General features: G+C 41.4%; 1 protein-coding gene across 1 annotated transcript in view; it reads right to left on the reverse strand.

Moving 5' to 3' along the window:
* CDC20B (cell division cycle 20B) overlaps positions 1-19747 on the reverse strand; it is a 363106-nt gene that overhangs the window by 61016 nt on the left and 282343 nt on the right. Inside the window, exon 8 of the mRNA XM_078675082.1 lies at positions 13253-13347. Within this exon, the coding sequence (XP_078531208.1) occupies positions 13253-13347 (95 nt within the window). The remainder of the gene's footprint in view (positions 1-13252; positions 13348-19747) is intronic.

Genomic DNA, 19747 nt, shown 5'->3' on the forward strand with positions numbered 1-19747 from the left:
AAACATGAGAGTCAAGAAAGTCAAGAAAGTCAAGAAAGTCAAGAAAGGGAAGAAAATTTAGAGGATAAAGGAAATTCCGAAGATACCCACAATCAACAACAAGAATCTCAGAAAATAAAAGAAACACAGAGACGACCCGAAACTAGGGGTTTTAAAGCGATGGAAAATAATGATGAAAATAATGATGGCAAAACAAGAGCTACCAAGCCTGATGGAAGAAATAGAAACATCGATAATGAACAGAGACTCCATAAGGAAGCCGAGAAATCAAAAAAGAAAGCCAAGGAAAAACAGAGAGCAAAGGAGGTTGAAAAGGAATTGGCAACCAGAGAGAATCTTGATCTCTTGGAGAAAATGGCCAAAAGATTACAAACGATCAAAAACTTAAAAGCTGCGGCTAACATAACTGGTCACTCAATAAGCTCCCAACCTAGAATTTCAAACATATTTAGTCCAGCAATCAAAGAAAGACAACAAAGTTGCCTTCCCAATGAAACTGCATTAATTACAATGGATCATCAAGGATTGCAACAAGGATTGCAAAATAAGGCCATCACTGCGGCAGCTGCAGCTGCACCTCCAGTAGAACATCTAGAACATGAAAATATGAGGGAGGAAAGCAGATCTGGCCCCAGCATAGACGCAGTCTCAAACATAAGTCCATTGGCGAAAGCATGCATTTTAGAAGAAGCCTCATATATAAACCCAGCGATGGAAGGGCATGCTTTTGCAGAAGTTTCCGATGACTCAGAGTCAGAGATCTATGAGACAGGCATATCAATCTCTAGCGAATCCAGCAAATCCAGTGAAGAGAGCGATCTTAGCGAGGATCCCGGACAGGAGGAACAGGACAAAAAAGCACCCTCACCTACAGATACTGGATCGAAAAAAGCCCTAATATATGATAATATACCAACAAAAAAAATGGGGAAAAAAAGAAATAAACATAAAAGGCACTCAAAAATAATTCATGATGAAACAACAGATCCTGGAAGCTACCCAGAACACACAACAGTGAGAACAAAACTCTTACGTAAAAGCCCTCATCGTAAAGCAAACGCTGAATCTGAAAGAAATAAGAATATCTCTGACATTCAGGATGACGATGAGCAGATGAAGCATAAAGAACCCACACTTAGTGAAGTCCTAGAATCAATAAAAACTTTTCATCAGGACGTAAAGAATGATAGCCGAAGAAATCTTGTCGCTATTCAAAAATTGGAAGTTGCAATCAACAAAGTCGGTAATACATGCCTGGAAATCTCTGATAGAATGTGCTCGGTAGAAGTTCGTGCGGAAAACCTGGAATTAGACGTTGGCAAACTACAACTTCAAGCAAAGGAGCAGGAGGGAATAATTAAGGACTTAATGATAAAGGTCGAAGACCAAGAAAATAGAGCAAGGAGGAATAATCTTCGATTTCTTGGGATTCCGGAGGACTCGGAAGAGAGCGATCCAAGAAGCTTCATGACTAATTTATTAAAATCTTCCTTTCCGGAACTCAATTCTTGGGAAATGGATAGAGTAGTATGCCGAGCACACCGCTTTCCATTAACACAAACAAAACGGTCAGAGAAATCTCCACAATATCCCAGAGCCATTTTAGTCAATTTTTGGAAACTTTCTGGTACGAGACATTGTATATGATTTGGCCAGGCCAACGGCTCAAAGAGAATATAAGGGTTTTAAGTTCTTTGTAAGACCAGACTATGCACACGCAACAGTAGAAAGACGTTGGCGAATGCGACAACTTTTCGCCCCTTTTGAAAAGCTCGGAGCAACGGTCTATCTACAAAATCCGGCGCGCTTAAAAATAACCTACAAAGGCTCAACGAGGAGCTTCATAAGCGAAATTAAGGCGGAGGCCTATCTTATGGAGATTGAAGCAAGAATGAAACAAAATAATGGCAACTGAAATAGAAGAGGGAATCTAGTGCCGACAAACTATTATAATTGATATATGGTTGACATTCACTAGGTTCATATAGTATCAGGCCAGGGGCAAGTCCAGGCGTACAGAACGCACGGCCATCAACAGCTGGGTGTGTCGAAACCCAGGTTGCCTCAAAGGGTGGTGGGAGGGGGGGGATAAGAGGGTGGGGCAGGGAGGGGGGGAAATGGGATTGGGTGGCGGGGGTGGTGGGAGAAAAAAAAAATTTGATGAGAATTCATACTGGTAAAATGATTGCAAATGTAAGAGTATATCTGAAACTAAGGATACGTTCACATATTGTGTATTGTATGTATATTAGATACTTTGACAGGTTGATGGACTGGCTATACTTGAAAACTAGATATGTCTAAACTAAGGATTGGATCACTCAATATTGGAGGATTTAATGATTGGAAAAAGAGGGGGAAGTTTGAAAAATATTTAAATATGATAAACCTAGATTTAATATGTCTACAAGAGACCCACTTACCCTGGAGGAAAAAACACTGGTTGAACTTTAAAGGCTACGAATTGCTCTCATGTACATCCCAGACTTCTATGATAAGAGGTGTGGCCATAATTGGCAAAGTGGGGTTAGGGGGGGCCAAAAGGTGTAAGGCGGATCCACTAGGAAGATGGGCAATTTGTGAAATGAATTTAGGTATCACTATCTGCTCGGTATATGGATCTAATGCAGACGAGTCAGATGTATTTAGTCACATCGAAAATGAACTGATTGACTGGCATACCCCCATAGTATTATGTGGGGATTTTAATGTTTCGGCTAATTTCTTGGATGGTAGCCCATATATAGGCAGGAAGCCAAGGGTGTTTAGAGCAATAAAGTCAATGATGCAGTCACATGGCTTAGACGATGTCTGGGGGAATTTATTGAGTGGAGATCCTGGGTTTACTTATTTTTCACATCCCTTTCACAAATACTCGAAATTGGATTATTTCATGATCTCGACCACCCTGCTGAAGAATGTCCAAATAAACAAGCTTCCCAAAATCATGTCAGATCACAATCCCCTAGTCCTAAATATGGCCATCAATAAACCATATAAAGTTCCTAGGCCATGGACCTTCGACAAAAAACTATTAGCAGATATGAATTACATCACTCATATGAAAACATGGTCCCAGGCCTTTTTTGATGCTAATAGGTATAGTGCATCAAGGGGAGGGGTTTGGGATAGCTTTAAGGCGGGATTAAGAGGAGAGACCATAAGCTATACTACCAATATATGGAAAAAGATTAACAGGGAAAGGGAAGCATTGATGGGAAAGCTTAGTGAGGCAGAGACACAACACAGACAAGATATAACGGTAGGTGCTCAATCTGTCGACAGTCTACAAAGAGTAAACTCTCTAAAAGCAGAGATCCAGAAACAACTAGCAAGAAAGGCGGCAGCAAATTATCAGGCACAAAGATCACACCTTTACGAAACTGGTGAACAAGCAGGTAGAGCACTTGCCCTGCAAATTAGACAGGTGGCAAGTAAGTATATAGTGACACAAATTGAATATCAGGGACACATATATGATAAATCTGATGAAATCCTGGAGGGGTTTAGGAAATTCTATCAAGATTTATATCAGGAGGAAGTAGGTGTAGAGGCCCCAAATATAAGTTGGTTAGACATGGGTAGTAAGCTAAAACAGGTTCAGATTGAATCTCTGGAACAAGATATCACAATGTCCGAGGTATTGGAAGCTCTGCAGGACCTGGCAAGTGGAAAAGCCGCGGGTCCAGATGCTATACCGGTAGAGCTATACAAAAGTTTAAGGGAGGAAACAATACCAATGCTTTTAGATCTATTTAATGGCGTTATGAACACTGGAATAATACCTGAGTCCTGGCAAGAAACTAATATAGTGATCTTTCACAAAAAAGGAAAACCAAAGACCAACCCGGGCTCCTACAGACCAATATCATTGATCAATAGTGACAACAAGCTATATGCAAAAATCATGGCCACTCGCATGGGAAGGATCATTGCGTCCTTGGTTTCCCCCTGGCAGCATGGGTTTATCCCAGGAAGGGGAACTACAGACCATATTAGGAGAGCTATTACCTTATTTGACATCGGTGCTGCTAGGGGGGAGGAGGTTGCAATGATCCTCCTCGATGCGGAGAAGGCATTTGATCGCGTCAGATGGAGTTTTCTATGGAAGGTTCTGGAGGCAAGGGGATTTGGTCCTAGATTTTGTCAAGCCATTCAGGCTATGTATTCATCACCTATGGCAAGAATTCAATTAATGGGGGAAAGATCAGATAGGATCAACATAACAAGGGGTACGAGACAGGGTTGCCCTTGCTCTCCAATCTTGTTTGCGCTTTACATAGACCCCTTAATCACTCAGTTAATGAACAGTGCGGTTATTAAACCAGTAATATCAAATGGGTATCAGACTAAACTTCTTGCATATACGGATGACTTAGCAGTCATCACAAAAGACCCAGAGTTAGCTATGAGGGAGGTAGCTAATATAACCGGTCACTTTGGAGATGTCTCAGGTTACTGACTAAATGTGGACAAAACACAAATATTATGCTCTAAAAAAATAGCCAAGTTGGATGGCAGATACCTAGATTCTGTAGTTTACTTGGGAATAAAAATAAACGCAGATCCAGGAAGAATAATCGACGACAATTACATCCCGCTTATCCATTCGATGGAAACAGAATTAAAAAGAATGGATTCATTACAGCTGTCATTGATTGGGAGGGCTAACGTTATAAAAATGACAATGTTTCCCAAGGTGCTCTATAAATTAAGGTCAATCCCATTTAAAATCTACGAGAAGATTATTAAGATGATTGAGGCTATATTCATGAAATTTTTGTGGAAATATGGTAAAATTAGGCGATCAAATAGATATATGTCATTACCACAAGATAGAGGAGGGCTGGGATTGCCGGATATCAAGAGTTATCATCTTGCATGTCTCCTAACAGACATGGCTATCCTACTTCATCCGGGGGGTCCAACCCTCAGGCAGGCGGTGTTACCATCAATTTTTCAGCTATTGGTGGGAAGTGATGCCGTAGGGCTCTTATTAAGGAGAACTCAGAGGAGGTATTACAAGGAAATTGGATTCAAGGTGCTTGAAAACGTATGGTATACATGGAAAACTGTTAAAAAAAGTCCTAGACATACCCACTATCCATCACAGCACACCGCTCTGGAACTCAACACTCTTTCCAAACCTTAGTTGCGATGGAGCGTGGCGTCATTGGGAGAGTCAGGGCATTGTGGAGCTGGGGCAAATAATGACTAGAGATCGCTGTAGGACACTTGCAGAACTTACGCAACACTATTCACTACAAGGCTATCAAGGGCTTAAATACCTACAGATTGTCGATAGAATTAAATCAATCAGGCCACGTATCACCTTACTTAAGAGATTTGAATTAATTGAGTATCTAAAGTCGGGGGGACATAGAATTAGAGATATATATAAAATATTTAATGATGCATCGAAGGACGACATGGGGAAAATGGAAACCGCCTGGTCCAAAAAATTGGGGGATCCCGAAGTAGATCTTGATAAAGCACTAGCAATGGATAAGAGGTTTCTGCGCTCCTCGAATCTCAGGGCCCAACACTATAAAACGCTATTCAATCTATATTATACTCCAGAATAATTATTCTCTTGGGGGAAAGCGGCAGATAGTAACTGCCCCAGATGTGGAAATGGTCCAGCGGATCTTATACATATGTTTTATGGGTGTGAAAAACAAAAAATTATTAAAACTGAAATAGTGCGGTTCTTAGAAGGGTTACTTGACACCAAAATTAATCTATCCCCTACCCTGATAATAATTGGATGTGATGTGAAATTAAATATGTGCATTGAGGCCGAAGCTTTAGGGGCAGATTTATGAGGCACTTGCGCCACGTTTACGCCGCTGTTGCGTCACGCAAGGCGGCGTAAACGTGGCGCATCCCTACGAACGATTTACAACGTGACGCATCTAGGCAGATGCGTCACGTTGTAAAGCCCTGCGCCGCTTGTGGGCGTTCCGGCGCAGGGGGGGCGTTCCGGGGCAGGTGCGCCTCGCAAAAGTGGCTGAGTGAAATCTATGAGATTTCACTCAGTCACTTTCAGGCCAATGCTGCGTCAAAAGCCTGCGCCTGCTTGAAGCAGGCGTAGGTCTTGACGCAGCATTGTTAAGATGGGCACCCCCGAGCCTTGCTGGAGCTGCGTCGCGCTTGCGACGCAACTCCAGCAATACGCCACCTTTACGGCACAGATGCGTCACGCATCTGTGCCGTTTTTGCCCCATGGTGCGCCGCATCATAAATGCGGCGCACCATGGGTGGCGGAGCAGTGGCGCACTGTGGCGCATGTTAACTGGCGCATCCCTGGGGATGCGCCAGTTAACATAAATCTGCCCCTTAGTTTTCATCTCTGTAGCAGTCCTTAGGATTTTAATAAGTGCAGCCTGGAAGGATACAGAAGCTCCTACGTTTCAAATGTGGATGTGTAGAATGTTGGGTATACATAATATTGAGGAAGCATTATATGATTTAAAGGGAGCGAAGACAAGGGAAATGGGTAAGCGACTTTGGGCCCCCGTAGCTACTTGGAGGATGGCAAAAGTTGAATTGAATGATCTATCGATATTGTAGTTATTTTATTTTACCTGTCTATTGTTTATTGTTTATGGCTTATTATGTATTTTGTTTCTTCTTTTATTGATGGTATAATTTTACGTATCTATTTATGTATTCATGTACACATTTATGCATATGTATCTTCTGGTATGAACTCTCAATAAAAAAAATTTAAAAAACCAAAACAGGTATATTGCCAATCTTAATATGCTATTTCTCTGTGGTCCTCTCTGCCTGGTCTTTTCCTTTACCTTCTTGTTTTTTCTCTTCTTATTATTATTCACTTGCTTTGTCTTTCTTTATTCCTTTTCTTCCTCTCTGTTTTGTCTTCCTTCTATTTTTCTTCTCATCTCAGGGCATAAGTCGAGGGCACACATGGATGGACGGCCTCTACCCACGCTTTTAAAAGGGTGAACACCATCTCCCCTGCCAAGAAGTTGAGCCCCACAGAAATATGCTCAATCCAGCGTAATTTTCAGAAACCGGGACACATTCAACAGCACCTGCACGTTGTCTGCTTTCATTCCAAGGAGCAACGTGCATGCGACGGTGCTTTGTTATTTTCAATTCCAGCTCAGTCCAAAACAAAGGCTGAATTTAAGGATGACAGGCCTCCTTTTGATTGAGAACCCAGTCTGGGAGCTATCTGAAATATCACACCCAGCTGCAAATGCAATGGAGTGGAAACAACAGCACAGAGCTTGCTATTAACCCTCTATGCTACTCTGATTCAAAACAGGGACTAGACAAAATACAGATGTCTCCAGCAAGTTCATTAACCTCCGGAAATCTCTTACCATTATGATTATTATTATTCCCTGAGATTTACTGGGCACAAAGATCTATGCATCGGGTGCCTTAACCCGTAAGATATTTTAAGATGCTGGCTTTGCAACCAATTAAGCACAACAGATTTACTGCTACATTTCTCTTTGCTGACAATTTCATTGTGGCAGAGTTTTTGACACAACTCAACATCTCATTTGTTAAATATTGTAATGTACTCAAATGTATTCATGAGAGACCTGCTAAACATATGTGTATGGCCTTAAGATCTGATGGCACTACTTGCGATGTCACTTCCTGTGAAGTCATGGCTTAGGATGCTACTTCCTGTGATGCTATCAGCTATGTCACCCTCCGTGATGTTGCGTGCCATGGTGGCAATTGCATACAGCCTAACTTGGTTAGTCCTCCCACTTCTTTTTTTAGGACTTGAGCCCTACTTTACTACATTCTCTTTCTGTAAATATTCCATCCGTGCTCCTCCTCACTGCTTTCTCTTTCTTTCTGTTCTTCTAATTCATGTTTCATCTCACAAAATATATCATTCTGTGAAGCAGAATACTATAAGACCTTGCAAAAAGGTCTGTCAGACAGGGATTGCAACTGTTGGTCAATTGTATTGATAGAGCTTGAATCTTGAGAATATTTTACAATAACAAATGAAATGAAAACACAAATTTGGAAGTCACACGTTTCACACATTAGATAGAAAATAAAATTAAAATGAAGTCAAGAGTAGCAAAATCACTGAAAAAGAGTGACTTTTTAAAGAAGAAATAAGAATACATGCAAATGTATACATTTACATATAATACATGAAAAGAGAAAATGATTGCCTAATTTCATAATGGAGTGCTATGGGGAAATAACATACAGAAGAAAATGTGATGGTATTAGTACTAAATTAAGTGCTAGAAGCTAAAATTTTTAAAGAATGATATTAGAAATGTGTTAAAGATTATAAAAATGTTTAAATAAATTTTAGATCTTAAATATAGAAAAACATAAGATTTCATAGCAATAATGAAATATGCAGGAATTAAGCATACCTAGGCATAAGTAATGCATGAAGATGATACTACATGAATACTAATACTGATTTATAACATTTATTATGAATTTATATCATTTTTAGAAATACGTGTTAATGCATTAGATGAACTGACTGTGAAACCAAGTAAGGCTTCATTCTAGGATGACTATTTTAAAGTTTTTAATAATGGCCTAGTGATTATGAATAATGTTGCATTTCTTATTGCAAACTGTACATTGCTTGATCGCTACATGATTTGATTCCCATGAGAATACTGAGACCCTGAACTAAGTTACTTACAACGCTATATGTTGCTATTGCATATATCTTTGACAGCTGATGTGGACTTGTAAATCTCTCCATTCTTATGTAATGCATGGGAAACGTTGCCAATGTTTCTATTCTCTGAATGATTTAATGAGCATCCTGAACTGGCTATGGTCTTTCGATAGTGGTGTGACACCACCTGACTTGAACATTCTATTGTGGACATATAAAAGAAGAAACCTCAGAAGAGGGGCAACTCTCTCAATGTATTTTGCTTTATGGATTGCATTCAAATAATTTTTCTATTATAAGTTGCGGATGCACTTCATTTATTGTCTTTCCTATGCTGACTGATATATGAGGATTCACAATTAGTTTCTTTTGGGATTTATGGCTCAATGCTACATTCGGTAGCAGATGGACTGAGCTCTTCTTGCCGAACCTTAACTGAACTCAAACTAGAATTTTCTTACCTTCAGCTAATGGACAATGCCCTTAGAGACTTTAAGATGTTCATCTCTGTACCCTGTATTATAGTAGGTTATCACTGTTAGATTGAACAACCATCCTTCGATCTTAATGGTAGATGGACCTTGTACCTCTATATTGTAAAGCTTAAAGCATTTCTCCATAAATGCTGAGTGCTCTTATTAAAACTATTACATTTCTAACTGAGATGCTGAAGAAAGTGCTTATACAACTTGAAAACTAATTTGGACTTTGACTTTAATTTGTGTCTATGTTTCTTCATTGAAACTGTGGAATTTTGGAAAAATTGGACCTAAGAGGGGAAGTGATGAAGGAGTTTGGTAATTTCTAGAATCACCTCTCCTACATTCCTTAAAAGATCCATTGGGAGAGACAAATGCAGTTGAGTGTACTCTACATAGGAGGGCTCAGTGTGGTTGGAGTAAAGTAGAGGAAAATAATTCCATGCTTCCACACAATGAGATAGTATAGTGAGTTGATTTGAGAAAATACAGAAATGCTCCAGCAGTATAATGAATTAATGTAATCATGAAAATGATAGGATTGGGGCTGTAAAACAGGCCCATGGACTGCGCTTGAGTTGGTTCTGCCTAGGCGGCCGACCTCACTTACAACTTAAAGAGAGTAGACCCCATCCTGGTTATTTTAATATGCTCTGGCTTCATGGGCACGCTCACTTTTCATTTAAACTGAAGGGCATATTTACAAGTCTCAATTGCCACCACAATGTCTCTTTTCAGGACGTTTTGGTGGCGATAGTGCTTCGCCTTAACATAGCTTAACGCTGCCTTGTAAATAAGGCACCCTTTCAAGCTATACTTTGAGTGAAAGGGGAGGGCAATGGCTGTTGCTGTGGGCCTTCCACCGCAACAGCTATTGATTCTGATGCTGACCCATATTTACAAGGTTGGTGTAATTATGGGGCAGTGCCAAAATTAAGACCAGGGAAAACCTGGTCTTACTCTGACGAAATGAGGAGAAATGTTTAATTTCTCCTCATTGTTGCTGTTTCCATGTGTGCTGCATTGTGCAGCGTACATGGAAACAGCAAATAGTCACCAATTGTTTATATGCAGGAAGGTGTCCCTTCCTGCACATAAACAATCATTTAAAAAAATTCTGTTTTGCAACTTCTGTTTGTGCTGCTTTGAGCAGCAAACATAGAAGTTACAAAATGTTATTTAAAGATTATGTGCAGGAAGAGACACCTTCCTGCACATAAACAATCTTGCCCTGCAATGCAGACACCCTTGTACTAAGATGCAAGGGTGCCTGCGTTGGGGCTAGGGAGCTAAACTTAGCACCAGGCAGGGGAAAATGGAGAGCTGTACCATATTCTTGTAAATATGGAGCAGCCCTGCGTTTCTAAAGTGACAAAGCGTGTTGTTAGCCTTCTTGGTTTAGTGAAAAGCTTCACCACTTTACAAGTAAATATGCCCCTAAGTTGCCTAATATTCAAGACCCTTGTCTTGGGGTCACTTGAGTATTTTGCCAGCAAGCCTAAAGATTCAGGGGCATATTATCAAGGACAGGCGATACATTATCGCCGCTTTTATCGGCAGGAAACTGCCGATAAAGCGGCGATAATGGCCTTGATAATATGCTCTATGAATTCCAATCGAAGCCCATGTTAGATGTGAACACGTCTAACATGGGCTTCGATTGGAATTCATAGAGCATATTATCAAGGCCATTATCGCCGCTTTATCGGCAGTTTCCTGCCGATAAAAGCGGCGATAATGTATCGCCTGTCCTTGATAATATGCCCCTCATATCCCTGGTGACCTGACAAACCTAATGCTCCATCGAGCCTAGAATAAGATTATGCTGAAATCGGTCTCCCATCATTCTTTGCTAGCTGTTGAGGAGCTCTAAACACTCACCTCTTTTCCTTGGCCTTTCCATTTCTTTGCTGAAATTTTGTGGTTACATTTTATCTCAAGATATGTAGTTTTCCTCTACTATGGCACGTATACCAGATTTGCCATCTTTTTGTTGCCTCTGCTTCATGTAATTTGCTTTTCGCCCTGTTGGTATGTTTTTGCCCAAAATGTATTTTAGTCCTCTCCTACTAACTTGCTCTTGCTGAATAATGTTAGTTTTGTTAATACCTGTTGTTAGAAATGTTCTTCGCCCTGCTACTCCTTACACGTTATGTGTGTGGTATAAATATGTGAAATGAATAACTAAAAGGCTGTCTGTTCACAGTTGTGCTTTCATGCTTACAGCTAAAACTCCAAGCTTACTATACGCCCTCGATCAATCGTTGATATGGGACTGACGGTACTACTACAAAGCTGTCACAGTCAATCACTGACCACCATTTCTATATTGAGGCTCCAGATGTCAGAACTATTTCACTTATATCCAGTACTGCAACGTTTTAATTAATCTGTGGCAGGCGTGCATAAAACATTATGGGAAAGGGTGCGGCTAAAAAAACCTTTCTGTAGCTATTTGTTTGTTTGTTACCGTCAGATAACTATATATAAAATAATATACACCTTAAATAACAAATTAATGCAAATCAAACCAATCTGTGGGTAATTTAATATTTTACATTATGAATCCTCTATTAGTTGATGCGATCACCGCAGATGTTGTTGTGTGTGTAACCAGAGAATCACAGAACTGAATGAACTGTGGTTGGTGCAATGGGGAATAGTGACTTGGGTATTTTTAGTTCTATGAGTTCCCAGTGTGTGATAGAAAGCCCTGTGAATGTGTAAGTCTTTATTTTGAACTTGCATTAAACATGGTATAAGATAGGCTACCACAAAATAAGCCAAAAGATTTAGGTTTAAGATTAAAAAAAGTTTCTAAAATGTAGGCATAGATTTCCTAAGATTTTGTGTTGGAGTTGCCTCACTTTTTTATGCAGCCCCAATGCAAAATCTATTTTGGTATTTACTAAACAACAAAGTCTGATTTGTGTGGCTTTGCTTGACTTTGCATAAAGCATAGTGCTGCCTTGCGTTAACGTGCATCAGGTAGGCATTTCATCTGTGGAGCATGGAGGTTCCTGTTCATCTTCCCATGAATTGTGACACATATCCATATTTAGTAAAGTCAGTAAACATTTGTTTGTGCCACAATAGATCACCTACCCAAGGCTGGCTTAATGAGAAGAAATATCTTTATTTCTACTTGTGACTTCCTTTTTGCATGTGTGCTGCTTCATACAGCCCACATGCAAAGAGAGATATGCTTCTAAGAATAGATTTTGTGCTGGAAGGTATCTATTCCTGCACAAAAGCTATTCTGTCCACAACCCAAGCACACTTTTAACATGGCACAAGGGGGCCTGCATTGGTACTAGGTAGTCATAAGTGTGCTAGCACTAGGTGAGAGCAGAATAACACCATATTGTTTGAAATATGACACAGTTTTGTTCTCTCACTTTCATGCAACATAGTGCAGCAACTTCCCTTGCTGCACTGAATTTCGATAAATGTTAGTAAATCAGGGACACAGATTTCGGTATTACATGGACTGTACCTTGTACAAACATAGTTTAAACTGTCCATTAAGAGCAGACACGCCACAGCGTGGCTGCTAACATCCTTAAAATACCCCTCAGAAAGAATAAATCTTTGTCATAACGAAGCATCAATTTATGTCAAACTGCCTTCATGTTTGCAGATCAACCAATTGAACACATTTGCATTTCTTTCTGACAGTAATCACCCTTATTGTTATCTAACGTTCCCTCGACTTCACAGGAAACACCCTCCCTTCCACTGCAGAAGAGGCATCTCAACAGACGGAATTAACCGTCTCCGGACGGTTGTCTTTTAACAAAAATTAGGGACTCTGTTTTTGTTACAATGTAAATGGTTGGGCACATCGTGCTCAAAAGCTGCGCCCCACTTTGACCTCCATAATTAATTAATAATTAAGGTGTACGTTTCCAAGCTCATAAGCATCTCTTTATCATGCAGTTCTGTATGGTGTTATTGTCAACTAAAAATATGGGAATGCCTCATAGAAGTCTTTGCAAGATTGCATGATTTTTTACCTATTATTTTAAAAACATAACTGTACAATGGCCAAAGTGATAGTGCCCTTGCCACAAAATGCTTTATTCCATGCATCTTTAGAAAATATTGCAAAGCTCACCTGGTTAGTATGTGCTGGTTCCAGTTTAGCGCTCCAACCACTGACACATGTCCAAGCATGTTCCGCAACCTCTTCTTTGTTTCAATGTCCCATAACTTGCAATATAAACAGATTCTTAGCAAAGAACTCAGCGGGCAATACCTTATTACAACAACAGCAGATGGGCATCAAAGCTGGCACAAAACATAATGCTCTGCATAAAATATTTGTAAATATAGTTTTCCCCGTAATGTCTCATTAATGTGATTCTGTACAGTTTGAACTGAAATTCACTCCGTACCATGGACCATATCATGACGGTTGAATGTGCACTTGTGCACCAAAAATTGAGCATCTTCTCACCAGGATTTGCATTAACCAAAAACAGGGGAAAATGTCATTGTCGGTCGGTGCAGCTTAGACAACCTCCTGCCAATAATCCTTTAAGTATTACAATAAGAGTGTAGAGAGATAGTGGGCTTTGTCTCAGCCCCCTTCAGCCTCTGGCTTACATCTATTTTCCATGGTTTGTCATTGCTAGAATAAGCTGTTTTGTGAATTGGTACATTGTCCCAATTGTGTTTCCAGTAGGCTTTGGTGATGGGGTATCAAGTGGCCCTTTAGATAGACTACAGGAGCAACATTCTTTACAGCGGCGGTGCCTCCATTAGGGCAAGGGAGCATTGCCCCGCTGCTGAAAGTGAAGGGAAACATGAAAAATAAAACGGTAATAAAACAAATTAATTACCATTGTATGATTCATTCTGGCAAGCAGCTGAGTCCGGGTGGGAGGGACTGGCAGCAGGGAGGAACAATGGACACAGTGCACTTCACTTTAAAGCGCCCATGTCGCACACTTTAAACACTCCAACCCGAGCTATCTTAGACAGCTGGGTGGAGAGCAAGCACAGGCCCCCATAGCCTGATGAGCATCAGACCAGGGTGCTCCAGCCAAAACAGACGATTGAGAGCTTTTTATTGAGAGCTTTGCCGCTGAGCCTAAGTGCATTGCTTATTTTATTTTACCAGTGCCTGTCAGTGGGTCAAATATTCAGCGCACCAGTTTTGTTTGGAGCTGGCCGCCACTGAGTGTTTAGCTTTTACTTGAGTGTGTTTCATGATTAATTTACTTTGCTGACCAGACAACAAGTAATAACTGATATCTGGATTCTTTTGTTTAGGAAGTCTGGGGCCTATTAGCAAGAAATAGCGATATTTATCGCTAAACGCGGTTAGCGACTTTTTTTTATCGCTGGATATTTTAGCGGAGAAAACATGCTATTAGCAATGTTTTTCTCCATTGTGCTAAAATATCCAGCAATAGCGGCGAAATGCGAGAATATCGGTAGGAAATCCAATAACGCAAATGGGGGCTTAATCTGATAATCCACCCAACATTGACTAGACAGGTAAGTCAACTTTTTAGCAGGCGTTAGTTTACAGCGATAATCGCGCTTAGCGAAAACATTTTTATCGCTTCGCCTGCCTTGCTAATAGGCGATAGCTGTGTTACCGTCTGTTTTCAGTCTCTAACAGTTTGGGTACACCCACTTTGCATGTCATTGGCAATAAATATCGCTGACATGCAAATCGGGCCCCAAACCTGTAGCTATCGCCTAAAAGCTGTCGCTAACTGCTGTTAGCGACAGCTTGCTAATATGGTGATAAAAATATCGCCGCTTTAGCGGGAAAAAGTCCTGCTAAAACGGCGATATTGCCCTTGCTAATATGCCCCTCTTTTCTGCTTGGATGTCTTATCTATTCATGACACAATGTTATTGCCTACATGCCACAGAGAACTAAATTGTTTTACTTTGCTGTCATGATAATTCATTACTGCATATGCGGCTTATTTGTTTAGAAAAAAAATATTTAGACTTTCTTAAAGATAGAAAGAAAATACTAGACCTTTATCAAATAGATCGACTATACAATTGCTGTCTAAACCTTTAACTTCACAACTCACAATACAAACTTCATCTTCATCTTCACTGGCTTTTAATAGTCTCTTTTTAGGGGGGTACAGCTTTTTTACTAATGCAGTTTATTCAGTAAAGGGGTTCTAATCCAAAACTGACAAACTGCTTACATTGGTGTAGCTCAAAATGTTGCTTCATCTTGGGATTTTGCCTCTTGGACAACTGATGGTAGCAAACACAAAGCTGTCCAACCTTGAAGATGGAGCAGCGGACAGTGGGAGTAATGAACTCAGCAACGTGCGATCTATGGAGAAGCAATTGCTGCTCTCGAACAAAATAGACAATAAACCAATAATGAAGAGAGCAGGCATCATAAAAATACATTAAGGGTTAAAAGGAAAAAATGTTTAGACAAATGAGAGGCTAAAGCACTTGGAAAGGATAAGATAGAGGAAAAAACATGAACCAGTATTACAATAGGTTAAGGATGAAAAATTTGAAAAGAAGGGGAACAAAATTGGTGGAGGCATGTCAAAGACTATAAAGAAAGGTTTTTAAAGAAGTGTTGAAAGAGCATGAGAATGCAAATGTCACATAGATGTTGGAAGCTGTAGAGAGGAAGAACTTGACCAAGTCTAGAATGAATGAAGGGCAGCAATAGGATAGTGGAGCTGAGGACAGACATCAAAAAGTGAGAATGATCATAAGCAACTGAGAATAGAGAGCACCAATGGCCTATCAAATGAAGAGAAGTGATAATGCAGTAAAGTGAGGAGAAGGAACACTGGGCAATGAAAATTATGCATAGGCTTGTTTGGGAGCACACATTCACATACTGCAGAGGAAAGATGAAGGGCAGATTTAACTCCTTTTCGACTGTAACGTCATTGCCCATCTCGGGCAGTTGACTGAGCAGTGGACACTTGGGGGCAGATTTATGTTAACTGGCGCATCCCCAGGGATGCGCCAGTTAACATGCGCCACAGTGCGCCACAGATTCGCCACCCATGGTGCGCCGCATTTATGATGCGGCGCACCATGGGGCAAAAACGGCACAGATGCGTGACGCATCTGTGCCGTAAAGGTGACGCATTGCTGGAGTTGCGTCGCAAGTGCGACGCAGCTCAAGCAAGGCTCGGGGGTGCCCCATCTCCACAATGTTGCGTCAAGACCTACGCCTGCTTCAAGCAGGCGCAGGCTTTTGACGCAGCATTGGCCTGAAACTGACTGAGTGAAATCTTATAGATTTCACTCAGCCACTTTTGCGAGGCGCACCTGCCCCGGAACGCCCACCCTGCGCCGGAACGCCCACAAGCGGCGCAGGGCTTTACAACGTGACGCATCTGCCTAGATGCGTCACGTTGTAAATTGTTCGTAGGGATGCGCCATGTTTACGCCGCCTTGCGTGACGCAACAGCGGCGTAAACGTGGCGCAAGTGCCTCATAAATCTGCCCCAAAGAGTGGGGCACACTGAACATTGGCTCTTTGTCCTTCTCCATTGTCCTTTATCCCAGGATTGCATTTTAAATCCCATCCTGGCTGTCCTCCACCACTGCCTCAGTGCAAAAGTGCAAGGCAGAGCCCAGTGACATGCTCAAGTCAAGTCAAAAGATCTTTATTCGGCTTAATGACAGCCATAAAAGAACAAATAAAACATTATTTAACAATGGTATACATGATCAAATTGCAACCGACCTAAATAAAACACTGGAATTCATTTTCCAACAATATTACGGAGTCGGACTGCAGAGGAGATATACTTATATACCGTAAGACAAGTGAATTAATTGTTTAAAAGAAGTAGATGGCATAATGAAGGGTGACACTTTCTAATGTGTAAAAATCTTAGTAATGGTTTTTAAAAAGGTGCATCTTGGATTAAGATTCAATTTACAAAAGAACATAAAGTGCAAAGTGCTCTGTGCAGAGGCTGAGTTACATGGACACAAGTCTAATTTGGCATCACAGTAAACATCACGTGGGTACAAAACCAACAGATAAGCCATACCCATCCTAAACCTAATCAGATAAAACATTTGTACTCGATTAAAATAGAAAGAGAGATAGGATTCAATTTGCGGGGAGTTAATTAACAATGAATGCTCAACAACACTTTTTTTGGCCATCTCTTGACTACCTCTTACATGCTTCAAGAATGAAAGAAGGTCGCTTTTAAGCTTAGCCTTAGAAATTGACATGGTCAGTGGCAGCAGTAGGGCCTGACAAAAGCCTCACACAGAGCCTTGAGGATGATCCCAGAATACCCATTTGAAGACCAAGAACCAGCAGGCCATGCACGGATCCCAAAAGAGGTGCCTACCAGCAGGGAAGTGTAGCAGCAGATTGGGTTGCAGTGTAACAAATCACTGGGGGACCAAGGCTTTGGACTCAAGAACCGGTGATGGTAGGGATGCAACAAGTAAGTAGGTCCAAAAGTCACTAACTGGATAATGTATAATAAATAATAATAGGGAGGAGAAAGGATGGTTTGTTTTTGTTTTTTTAAGAGTTTTATATAGCACAAACTAGACCCGAAGATATCAGGTATCAGAGCACTTTACATAGCACCAGTTTCGTTACACAAGGAACATTCATTTTTGTTAGGCACAGGGAGATTGAGGGGCAGATTTATGAGTTCTGGCGCATCTCTGCAAATCAGCAGGGATGCGCCAGAACTAATGCGTCACGCTATTCCCTCCTTGCGGCACCACAGATACGCCGCATTTACAATGCGGCGCACCATGGTGCAAGGAAGGGCAGATGCGTGACGCATCTTGTGGTGTACGGGCGGCGCATTGCTGGAGTAGCGCGCAAGTGCGACGCAACTCCTGCAATGTACAGAGGCCACCCATACATAACGTGGTGCGTCACTCCTTATGCCTGCTTCAAGCAGGCGTAAGGATTTGACCCAGCAGCGTCGTAAAACTGACTCAGTGAAATCTTGTAGATTTCACTGCGTCAGTTTTACGGGGCTTTCCTACGAGGGAACGCCCACCCTGCGACAGAACGCCCACATGAAACCTGACGCAGGATTCATGTGGCGCAGGGCTTTACAACGTGACGCATCTGCCTAGATGCGTCACATTGTAAATAGGTCGCAGGGATGCGCCACGTTTCCGCGCCGTTGAGTGACGCAACGGCGGCGTTAACGTGGCGCAAGTCCGACATAAATCTGCCCCTAAGTGATTTGCCCAGAATCACAGGATGTTGAATGTTGTTGCCGAGACTCTAACACGGTTCCCCAGCAGCTTCGACGTTGACTGCTCTAGCCGTAAAGCTACATTCTTTTCCCCGGTTGGTAGCCTCCCAATACATCACACCAAAGAATGCAACCTTATGCATTGGGAACAGGTCGTTGGCACCCCACAATAATCAGTCTGGCTACAGATAGTGAGAAAGGAGCTAGTCCATGTTCTCGGAATGAAGAGAGGCAATGGGTCTCCAGCAGCTGGTTTTGTGGAGGAAGGTGACTGTGATTCAATGGTGAACTGCAGAAGTGAGGGCGGAAGCAACAGGTTGCCCAGAAGAGCCTGAAATTGTTGTAGACAGGTGAAGGTTATTCACAGTAGGTTACCTCAACTGGTGAAAATATATATTGTATGAATGTGCTAGTCTCACAATGAAATGCAAGCTTCCACAAGATACTTTCCATCATGTTAAAAATGCAGTGTTGCACCAATTCACCAGGTTTTCTCTAGTACTGCTACACACAATATAGAAATAAGATGGTGTCAGACTCTGGTATACAAATGTCTTATGGTATATATCACAGTGAATCGTAGCAAAACTGTTTAGAAGCCCTAAATATCCCACCAGGCATGCACATACAGGGGCATCATTTCCACATGGAAATTAAAGAGCACAGTGCTTTTTTAATACTAGTCATCACCGCAGACGGACTTAGTATTGTTCCCCTATATCTGGTTAAGTATTTACGGAGAATCATTCAACCAGCGCTCTCTGCAGGTTACCTCAGTGTGCTGCTAATCAGTCACTATTTGCCCCAATTCTTCTGTCTTCACCTTGTCCTAACGCTCAATATGTTTTTTATCCCTCTAGCCCACTGATGCCATTGTTCTCAAGCCTCTCATGCCCACTATCCGAAAATAAAATAGTCACTTCCCATTTCTTAATACATGGACTGTGCCAATGAAGTACCTCCCGACATCGGCTCCTGAGGGGGCAGCTGTGGGGGGGGGGGGGGCAGAAGAAGTAGACAAGAACATAGGGGCATATTACCAACAACTAGCGATAATTATCGCTGTGTTGGCTTAGCGGGAATATTTCTATCGCTGCCCTTCACCTGTTTTTATCGCTGAGATACCTTGATATTAGCAAGGTTTATCTCAGGAGCGATAACAAACAGGCGAAATGCGTGAATATCGCTGTCAATACAGCAATATTCAGGCATTACCGTGACGATGCTCTTAGCCATGTTATCCACCTCTCATTGGATAACATGGCTAAGAACTGGTCAGGGCAGGCGTTAGCTTTTGGAGATATTCGCGCTTAGCGCAAATATTTCCAAAACTACGCCTGTGTTGATCATAGGCGATAGCGATTGCAGCGACTGTTTTCAGTCGCTGACATTTTGGC

The sequence above is a fragment of the Lissotriton helveticus genome, chromosome 2_1, assembly GCF_964261635.1.
Source record: "Lissotriton helveticus chromosome 2_1, aLisHel1.1, whole genome shotgun sequence".
In the NCBI taxonomy this organism is placed as follows: Eukaryota; Metazoa; Chordata; class Amphibia; order Caudata; family Salamandridae; genus Lissotriton; species Lissotriton helveticus.